The 11050-nt window shown below is 39.5% G+C and overlaps 1 protein-coding gene across 1 annotated transcript; it reads right to left on the bottom strand.

Moving 5' to 3' along the window:
- Window positions 1–5642: 5642 nt before the first annotated feature.
- On the bottom strand, window positions 5643–8110 carry LOC122321813 (uncharacterized). The gene is made up of 2 exons (XM_043212781.2): window positions 7960–8110; window positions 5643–7682 (listed from the first exon to the last, which is right to left on the bottom strand). Exon 2 carries the CDS (start codon window positions 7311–7313, stop codon window positions 6183–6185), a length of 1131 nt encoding a protein of 376 aa, XP_043068716.1. The 5' UTR covers window positions 7314–7682; window positions 7960–8110; the 3' UTR covers window positions 5643–6182.
- Between the last annotated feature and the right edge of the window lie 2940 nt (window positions 8111–11050).

Here is an 11050-nt window from a genome sequence, read left to right as displayed (position 1 = left end):
CTGTGCGGCAGATTGTATAGCCTCTTATATGAAAGTGGTATTTGCTTGTAAGATGCGTTTCCACCAGTAGCATAACGTCAATATGGTTTTCGGTCAAGAATTGTGACAATTCTTGTTTATGCCGCGATACACCATTGGCGTTCCGCATTGATATTCGTAGCGCCTGCAGAGATTATTTAGACTGTTGTGCTACAAGCAGCTGTATCACCATGTTCTGGTTTTGAACAATCGCTTTAGACCTTTTTTTTAATTAACTCCTGTCAAAATTATTTATTATCTCGCTGAACTACCACCCATTTACAGATTTGAATTCGTACAGCTAAAGAGTTAGCCAAATCCTTTGCGTTCAGACTTCCAACTGCTTCACTCTTACCTCTTTCATGCTCATACACTAAAACCAGCTACAGTAGAATCTATTCTAAATATATAAAGCTTGGCGCTATTCAAACTTTACAAAATAACTGTTCCAGCAATTATATTGCCCAGGAAATATTCTCCAAAATCGAAAATTGTCCTATGCTTCCAAAGGTTGTAGTTCACCACATACCCAGCCATGCAAATATTTGGGAAAACGAAATTGCTCATCGAGCAGCAAAGAACGCTTCTATACACGGCTCCTTCAAATATGTTAGATGGACATTGAGTGATGCGATCAACTATATATTTCATTACATTCAAGATGATTGGGAAAGAGACTATAACGTATTCTCTATGGAACTTTTGGCCTTTCATCACCAAAAAACCTAGGTTTTATAAAACTGATATTTTCGACCGTATAGACACAAGACGATTAAATAGAATCCTTAGCGGACATAAGTACACTTTATCAAAAATGGAAGTTTTTGATAATGCTATTTGCGACACATGCAATGCAGTGAAAAATATTTCACATCTTATTTTAAATTGTTCAAAATACTCAAGCATTTCCAACACTTTCATTTTCCAATAAATGTAATGATATTTATCGCTTCTTTGCAAATGAACCATTCGACAACTACATATCGATATATATACATATACTACATATATAAAAAAAAATTTTCGCTAATGCAAGCGCAATTTTAAGATCTCCTGAAATGAGATTTCATACATTAGCTGTGGCGTTAACCCGTTCACACGGGGAGGCCAAATAATTCTTCCACTTCCACTCCAGTGAACATTTAAACGTCGAAAACGAAACAAGACGTTTCCTCTTCAACGTTATAAATCGAATTATTTTTTCTCTAATCTTAAGCCTAACTTATTTATTGCGGCGAAGCGGGCCGAATTCGCACAAGAGCGAATATGAGCTTTTGCTCCCGATCCGCTCTAAGCTATCTTAGACTAGATTTAGAGACTAACAATTCAAATTAAAAACAACTTCAAATTCATTTGAAATCCAATCAAATACGTTAACACCGGCCCCGTTGAGGGCCGGTCCGGCTTCGACCCACTGGCAGCCGCGCCAGCTTGTGGACTGCTTTCTATACTCTGCTCCAGAGCTAGTCCTAGTCCTGAGCAAACCAAACAAATAAGGCAATATAGGACTTTAGGGTGGCCTACCTCGAATTTTCAATGTCGTATCAATAGGGCCACAAAAATCAACACCACATATGGAGAATGGGCGGAGAGCACGAATTCTATCTAAGGGGAATTCTCCCATGATTTGAGTGTTCAGAAGAGGCTTGCATTTAAAGCAGCGTATGCATGACCGTACTGTCTGACTGCAGACTTTGTGCGCATATACGATCCATAAGAGAGCGTTTTAGAGCGTTGAGAGCAATTGAGAGCGTTTTGTCAACAATACTGGAAACTTGGCATCGTACGATATAGGAGCATTAGTCTTTCTTTTGGATCTATCTATTTCATCTTGATACTCGTGCTCTTGGTCTATTTCGATTATTTTCTTAAAGGCTTCATTATATTCGACAGGTGAGGAAACAATATCAGAATTCACTACAAATTTCTTGGATTTCCTTACAAAGCGGAACATATAAACGAACACTCGGAGCAGTTTTAGGTGAGAGGAATATCCTTTGATCACTTCCAATAAATGTGAGGTAGAGACGATGACAGTTAATCCGACCGCATTATTTTTTGCATCAATCTGTATAAGTTCTGGTGACAGATCAAACCGGGGGATCGTCGGCCACTTATTTTCCGGTTTCTTTAAAAGCGATGGACCTGTAAACCAGATCGATTCTAGATCGATTCCTCTGGACACTATATCTGCCGGGTTCTGTTTAGTTGGTACATGCCGCCACGTGCTATCATCTGACCACTCTTGAATTTCAGCAACTCTATTCGATACGAACGTTGACAACGACGATGGATGGGAACGAATCCCATGAAGAGTTACTTCTGAATCCGACCAAAATACACTTCGTTCGATCGTAACTTTTATTAGAGGCTTTATCTTGCGGCAGAGATCTGCGAGAAGGTGAGCGGCACATAACTCAAGACGGCGAAGCGTCTTTGTCTTGAGCGGCGCTACTTTGGACCTAGCCGTCAATAATGAAACTTTAATACCTTCTACAGATTCGCAACGAATATAGACGCAGGCTCCATAGGATCTCATCGATGCGTCAGAAAAGGCCTGAATTTGAATCGGTGACATCGGCTCGGTAAACACGAATCTCGGAATTGAGATGTCCTCTAATTGCAACAAGGCAATTTGTATTTTGTTTCATGCTGTTTCTAAGTGAAGTGGAATCGACTCATCCCAATCTAGCTTATTTAGCCAAAGTTCAAGCAATAGGATTTTTTCTTTTATAAGTATAAGGCTTAATAAGCCAAAGTGGTGAAACAGCTTCGATGTCACCGAAAGAATGATCCAAATTTAATTCAAATTTAAATATATTTTCTTTAGCAACCCAAGCGATTCCCAATGCTTTAGTCAGTTCTGAGTCCGTAAGTTTTATTGGCTTTGAAGAACCTGAGTTACTTCAGACTTAATTGTCATTAGCTCCTCATTGCTCCTCAGGTGACAGAAGCTTTTTTAAAAGTTTGTACTTCTTCCTACGACCAGAATTTTTTCAAATTGCCATCTATCGACTCGAGTAATTATTTTTGGTAATTCCAAGCAAGTTGATACACGATTCCTCTCTACGGATCTGTAAGCGTTGAGCAAGATCTTCAGTAATAAAGTTCATTTGTGACCCAGAGTCAAGTAATGCTCGGGCCATAATGTGCTCGCTATTTTTAGTTATAACGCTTACGATCGACGTCGCTTAAAAAACCCTTTCTAGGGATGACGCATGCAAAGCATGTGACGTAGAAGGGCCATCAAGATGTAGGTGCAGAAGTTTGGGGTGCGATCTTGCACAAATTTGACGCCTAGCCGATTTACACTTCGCAACCGTGTGACCTTTTCGCAGACAATTTAAACATAATGAGGCTGACTTGACAAACTCAAACCGTTGCATTACAGCAAGGCGAGCGAACGGAATACACTGGGCAAGACTATGGTCTTGTGCGTTGCAATAACTGCAAGCTTGTTTGTTGGAAGCGGAGCAAGCCAACAAACTTCTATTGTGCTGCTTCCCGAATCCAGTTTTCTCCTGTTTTGGCTTGATAGTCTCTTCAGCAGACAGGTGCTGGACCTACGAAACTTTCGGAGGCTGAATAATTTTCTTATTTCGTTCGTAAAGATGAGACATTCGTTATCGCAAACTCTTTTTATACCCTTGCAGAGGGTATTATAATTTTGTCCAAAAGTGTGCAACGCAGTGAAGGAGACATCTCCGACCCTATAAAGTATATATATTCTTGATCAGGATCACCTCCTGAGTTGATATGAGCATGTCCGTCTGTCTGTCTGTCTGTTTCTACGCGAACTAGTCTCTCAGTTTTAAAGCTATCGTCTTAAAACTTTGCACACACTCTTCTTTCCTTTGCACGCAGTATATAAGTCGGAACGGCCGGGATCGGCCGACTATATCCTATAGCTGCCATATAACTGATTGATCGGAAATGGTATAACTTTGGTGTTTTTAGAGTTAGAGAGTTCAAATTTGACATGAGAGCTATTTTTGGTAAAATATTACGACATGCCAAATTTCATTAGGATCGGCCGACTATATCCTATAGCTGCCATATAACTGAACGATCGGAAATGACCCAACTTTCGTGTTTTGGATGATAGACAGCTGGCACTTGGTACACATTCTATTTTTGGTCAGTTAATCCGATCTACCAAATTTCAGAAAGATCGGTTGACTATATCTTATAGCTGACATATTACTGTACGATCGGAAATGGTTTTTGGTAGAAATATCAACTTTCGTATTTTTGAAGATAGAAGCTTGGGACTTTTTTTTAGATTTTTTATTGTAATTAATTGGTTTTATTATGATGTAATCATAAGGCTCGGACAACTATATCCGATGTTTGCGATATATATCCGGTTTTAGCTGCAAGGGTATATCAACTTCGGCTCCGTTCGAAGTTAGCTTTGCTTTCTTGTTAGACTAGCAATAGCTTTGTCATAATTACTCTCGGGGATTTGGAATGCCTTGATAGTTCGTAAGTCTTCACCATAGAGGCACGAAATTAAATGGTTAAATTACTCGATAACAGGAATGTTCACATCCTGGTCTACTAATGTCTCAAAGAGAGTCATACAATTTTTCAACTCCGAATAGTTTCTACTGAATTTTGGCAATGCCAACTGGGAAGTCGAGCTCGAGTTGGGGCTGCAGAAATTGCAGTAGTTGATGGGCACTCTTCAGCTATAGTGAAGGCATTTAATAATGACATCACCCATGCCTTAGTTGTTATCTTTAATTTTTCTAAATCGGCTCCAAATTAATTTTGATCTGGTCTTGCAACTCATTTGCCTTAAATATTGTCTTATTTAAAACCTGAACCCTGCACTCTAGCTCAACCTTTACTAAAGGAACTGACCCAGCTTCCAAACGTTCCTCTAACCAGCGAATGCTTTTTACTTTGACATTTAATCTTCTTCTAAAATCATCAAGAGTCGTGGATTTTAGTTTCTGTTTATTAGTTTCCATTTTCTGATTTTACTTTTTATTTAATAAACAAAATACGATAAATATTAAAAAATTTATTATTTTTATTTTTAAATAAAAATTTTTTTATTTATTTTATTTATTATTATATTAAAAATTTTTTTTTCGAAACAAACGAAAACAAACAAACAAACAAAACCGAAAACAATCGAAATAAAGATATTTAATTTAATATCTGGCGAAAACGAACAAATAATTAAATAATATATGGCGAAAAAGATAAAATAATTCATTAATTAATTGATAGTCGAATTATGTGATAGTTGAGGCACTGAGTATCCAAAAAAAGTTGGTTACCAATGACATGAAAAAGGTGTATACCGAAACAATTATATGGTAGTGCGTCTCCTATGTAGGCGTTGACCCAAAAAGAGGTAGCGTTCCCCCAATGACATTCAGAAGTCCTTACTTCTGAAAATCAAAATTTTACGTGAAATTTGAATAACTCATTTAGTAGGATACCAAATCAAACTGCAAACCACCGTTGTCTAGTTTTGCTTTTAAATAAATAATAAAATAATTGTATTTGTTTATTCTAAAATGGACAAAACTTTGTCTTTGAATCAAGTTTACCCCATAAAACATAATAAACATAAAATTGGGATATATTCAAAAAAAATTTACTTGAATTAGCTTTTCTATAATTAGTAGCTTAAAATTAAGTGAAATGAGGGATACAATTCCTAATATAAATAGTTTCGTTATAATAGGAAAAGTTGGCTTTTTCTACAAAAAAATTCGGTATTTCTTAGACATTGTGTCAAAAAAATAATAGCTTTTCAACATGATCATTGAGTTTGCCCAAATGTGTCTGGATGAAATGAAGAGTTCTGTCCTCAATTTTTGTTTTTTGAATATTAATTTAAAAGTTGAACTCGTTACGGAATTACTAATGTAATGCAATATTTAATGTTTTCTTAAATCTTTAAGATTCGGTTTGGTTATATATTTTGAGGATGCCCAAAATGCCATCTTTAGATGCCCAGAATGTCCTTATCCAACATGTTATCTAGTGGCACCCGCTTCAGGCTGCCTAGGAAGAAATCTTCCGCAGCACTTGTGGCCACTGTCTTTGTTGAATCACTGCGACTCTGTGCAGACCGAGCAGCAGCCTAATTTGCGCCAGGGTACTTGGTGTTGGCCACGATCATGTTGCCTTTCATGGCCGCTTTAGCCGCTGGCCTCTCCCAAACCCGGACTCGAAGGCACAGATGATTCAGTACTAGCCTGGAAAAAGTAGTTGAAAGCGCTGCCCTGGACATTGGTGATCTGTAGAGTCTTTGTCGGAGTCGATGATCCGATGACGGGCGAAAGCTGTTTATTAGTGCCGGACACATTTCCTCCAAGTGGCTTCAGACCCAGGGTGGGAGCTTCGAGGCGACGCTTCAGGATGGTAGCCTCCACCACTGGGCTTAGGTTGGAGATGAGAGAACTGGCATTGTCGGGCATCTGACCACTAGGTGGTACCGGAGGAGTATTGCCCGCTCCGCAAATGGTGTAGCGGCGGGACATACTCAACTTTCCCGGCTGAGCAGTCTTAATGGCCGACACATTGGGCGGCTGGCCGAAGAAGGTGTTCATGCTAGAGTCTTGGTACCTTACAGCCGCCACAACGGAGGTTGCCCGGGGACTGACGACGGAATGCACCACCTTGATGGCCCCAGATGTACCACTCACGGAAGATTCTTTGGGGCGTAACTCCTCCATCGAAGCGCCTTTATATCCATTCGACTTGCCATTCATCTCAAGGATACTGTAAGGCATCTTTTCATGCCCCGGTCCGATCATGATAGGAGTAGTCGTCACCTCTACTGACGAGCCCGGCTTAATAACCCTCTGAACCATTTCACGGGGCATAATCCGCGTTTGTCGCGACACTTCTGGTGCTGCCGGCTTTCCGCCGGCACTGGTTGTGGGTGCGCTTGAAGATGGCCCTCGAGGTGACGGTGGCGTAGAAGTCACCTTGGCCGCACTTACCAGGCTAACCAGCTCCCTAAACAGCTGTAACTCCGGATCCGATACGAGCTCAAAGCCAGACAGAGTGTTAATATCAGAGAAACAAAGCTCTCCGGACTCTGGAAAGTCAGTGGCATCATCAAAGGTCTCTATGAGCGATTGAAACACCTTTTTCTTGAACATCATCTTCTGGCGAGGATTCATCTCCGTCATTTGGGGTTTGATCATCTCGAGGAATTTCTCGTCAGTGTTGAGCTCCTGGCTTTCCGTTGAGAGCGACAATTTTACAGGGGATGCGGAATTTTTCTGCAAAGCGCACCCAAGTGATTCCCGCGAATCGTTCATCGCAATGTTGCCCCTTTTCTTTCCTATAATGAGTAAGTGGCTGTTTGGTTTGATAAAAAATTCAAACTGATTGGCGGGAGATTCGACTGAATAGCCTTCTGATGGCTTCCCCAAGGTTGCAGTCTGCGGTTCTTGGATTACTTCCGGATTGAAACCAAAACAAGTCAACTCTGCCTCAGAGTTTTCCTATTAAGGGAAAGGGGTCTTAATAAGGGGTCCCTGATTTCGCTGTCCCTTTCCAAATCGCGGCCGTCATCAGCCAGATATAGGTGGGGGTCTAGGAATTTCCGTTCCTCCGCCAAAGGATATAACAGGCGCCGCTGACTTAGCTGTTCCGCAGTTGGCGCCACTGCCTCATGCAATAGTAAACTGTAAAAAATATAACAAAAACAGAAAATTAGGCCGTCCAATAAAATCCCGTCCTACGTGAAGGTACAAGTAGAGCCACACCTGCTGTTGAAACCACCCCAACCCCCAGTATACCAAATCCCGGCCTCATTGGTCGGTTTATCATTAAAAATGATCCAGGTAAAGTTTCACTCAAGCGTTTCTGACCTTGAGGGCTTTTTTTTAATGCTTTTTTTAAATGCAAGGTTAGTTGTTTTTTTTTAAGTTTTATTTGTACTTTACATAAAATGATACAAACCTCAATATACAAAAATGGTATTATAGTTTATTTTAGCTTTAACTTTTTTTAAATGATTTTAAAACCAACAAATTGTATTATAGGGTAAAATGTGTTTAAAAAAATATGTCCGTCAAATTAGCGTCGCTCAGTTAGCATCGAAGTGGAACGGTGGAACTGGAACACAGCAACGAACTTTTTGCTTTTCAATTATCTCCGTATTTAGCCACTAAATTTAATCAAATAAACACTAGAATTGTTAAGAACTGAATAAACTATTGTTTTTCTTACTTTGGTTTGGTTTTTGGTTCTACACTCTTAAAATAGCTTTGAATGAATAGCTAGCTTTGGGTTTGAAAAATTGCCCCTTCACTTTGCCCCTGTATGACCAAAAATCATACAAATCGTTCACACAGATTTTGAGAAAATTGAATTACAGTTCCTCATATAAATTGACAAATAATAGAAGTGCCAACTATTAAGTCCTTCACAGAGATGCGCCAAATTCGACGGTATACCGTTGAAAAGCTTATTTTATTCAGAACATTATAAGACTATTTTCATTTAAATCGCTCCCACAGATTTAATGAAATCAAGTCCCGAAATTTTTAGACCCTGATTCACCAGTACTGGCCATTAACAGCATCACATATTTCTGCGCTGCCTAACACGGCGCCCGCCGTTATGGAATTTGAATGCCCACACTAGCTTTTTTTACAGAGGATGCGCCATTATGCACGGTATACCACTTGAGAGCTATTTTTTAGGCCATTCGAATGGTACCTATCCCATTAAGGGGAGGGTAAGGTATTAAATTTTTTTTTTTTCCATTTTTTTTTTATTTTTTAAATTGAATGCATAATATCTGAAGAATATTGTGTCAAAATTTCAAGTCAATTAAAGCAAAATTGACGAAGTTATTAGTTATTGACGAAGTTGCTTGCAAACGTTTTACACTGGATTTTGTTTTGTTTAAAACTTTAAAGCGTTATTCCCACAACTCACGTTTTCAAAGTCGGTGCCCCTCATAACTTCAAAACTACTGCACCGATCCTTTTGAAATTTTAAACACTATTTCTGTACATATTTTACGAGGTAACGCTGTCGAGTTTTTTTTTTTTTTGTTCATAGTTTTGATTTCGCAATGACAAAATAACCGATTTTTTCCTAAAAAATTCAGTTTTTCACTTCAAAGTCTTCGAAAAAATTAAAAAATTGCAATTTTCAAAAAACCTTTACAGCGTTACCTGGGGCGAACTATTATCTAACGAATGAATTTTCATTTTTTGATTACAAATTATCCAGCACCGAGTTATGAGGGGCACCGCAATTCAACTTTTTTTGGCGACACGTCCGGACAACTGCTACCATTGCCATATTTTTAAATATTTTTTTGTACAAATTTTATTAAACATTCTTCTAATGTCATACTTTAATATACCGTTGGTTGAATAAATAAATTTTAACTGTGTCGTCAGGAAAAAAATCACAAAAACATGGCTTTTTTCGCATGATTTGACCTTACCCTCCCCTTAATATCCTGAAATTTTCGGACCCTGGTTCGCCAATACTGGCCATTATCATTGTACGTCCAACATACATACATCTATGGAAACAACGATCGTGGATGCTGCAAAAATGGTAAGTAAATTTATTTTTGACTTTTTTTATTTTTGAATTTTGGACTTTGCTGCGTGATCTTGCTACGAAGGACTTTGATCTTCTAGCATACATAAGTCTCTTAATAGTTGAAAAGTTTTGCCGTTCGTGACCATATGTTGACCAAACGTTTCCTTATACGGGCTCGTGTTTATGTCCAGATGAACTCCAGATCGTAGAGCGCAGTTGATTCAGGCCACTAGGAGGCCTCCGCGAGGATTCGGATGGATCGCCAAACGCCGCGAGCTTTCTCTTCCAGTAACAGGAAGAGAGTTAAAACATACATTAAAATAGACCGCTAATATACATATGTGCATGCATAACTCTCTGCCCGTTTTACCTATTGTTACTTTACTTACTTATATGTATATTTTTTTTTTTTTGAACGTTGCTTTTATTTCTTCAATCTTCTCTTTGCGAGACTAACAAGAGGTGTATCAAATCTTATATTTTTAACTTCACTAACAGTCATATTGACTGATACGGAGTTAGACGGCCCTAAAAATCAATTGCTGGGTTGGGAGGTCGTTGCGTCTAAGGCGGGATACGCTAGAAACCCCCGTGCGAAGACAGTTTTTCTTTGTATGACTCTTTTTGCTTATGGATTTCGTCTTTCACTGCCAGGATGCCCAGATTCCGGTGGATGTTTTCGTTGCGAACATACCAAGGTGCCCCTGTGATAGTTCTCAAGATTTCTGATTGTGCGCGCTGTATGATGTCTATGTTGCTGCTGCTCGCGTTCCCCCACAGCTGGGAGCCATACGTCCAGATTGGCTTTAGGACTGAATTGTATAGTAGTAACTTGTAGTCCAGGCACAGTGGCGATCGTGAGTTTATGATCCAGTGGAGGCTGCTGGCTTTCAGTTTTAGGTGCATCTTTTTGTGCATTCGTGCATTCGATGTGCTTACGCCAGGTAAGTCGTCTATCAAGGTGGACTCCAAGGTACGTTACTTCGTTAGCTTGAGGGATTTGCATACCGTTTAGTAAAAGCGGAGGGCATGTTTGTCTGTTAAGAGTAATTGTTATATGTTTACACTTTCGTTCGTTGGTTTTAATGCGCCAGTTGGACAGCCACCTTTCCAATATTATGAGATGATTAGCCAGTTGGGTTGTTGCCTGCGTTTGGCATCTGGAGCGACTAAGGATAGCGGTATCATCGGCGAACGTTGAGGTTGTTAGTTGTGCGCTCGTTGGAATATCCGCAGTATACAAAAGATATAGACACGGGCCGAGTGCGCTTCATTGTGGAACTCCAGCTTCGATGGTGTAGTCGCCCGAAGTAGCTGCATTGCACCTCACTGAGAACACTCTATTGTAGAGATATGATTCCAGTAGCTTGTCGGTGTATGTTAGCAAATGGTTTCATGGTTTCTTCGGAAGCCAAATTGGTGTGCCGGGATAATATTGCAAGCTTCCAGAAGTGGTATTATGCGAGTTAACACGCATTTTTTA

Source organism: Drosophila bipectinata, unplaced genomic scaffold (assembly GCF_030179905.1).
Source record: "Drosophila bipectinata strain 14024-0381.07 unplaced genomic scaffold, DbipHiC1v2 scaffold_58, whole genome shotgun sequence".
NCBI classification, from domain to species: domain Eukaryota; kingdom Metazoa; phylum Arthropoda; class Insecta; order Diptera; family Drosophilidae; genus Drosophila; species Drosophila bipectinata.
Note: the sequence above shows the minus strand (reverse complement) of the source record. Positions and strands in the feature narration are given on the sequence as shown.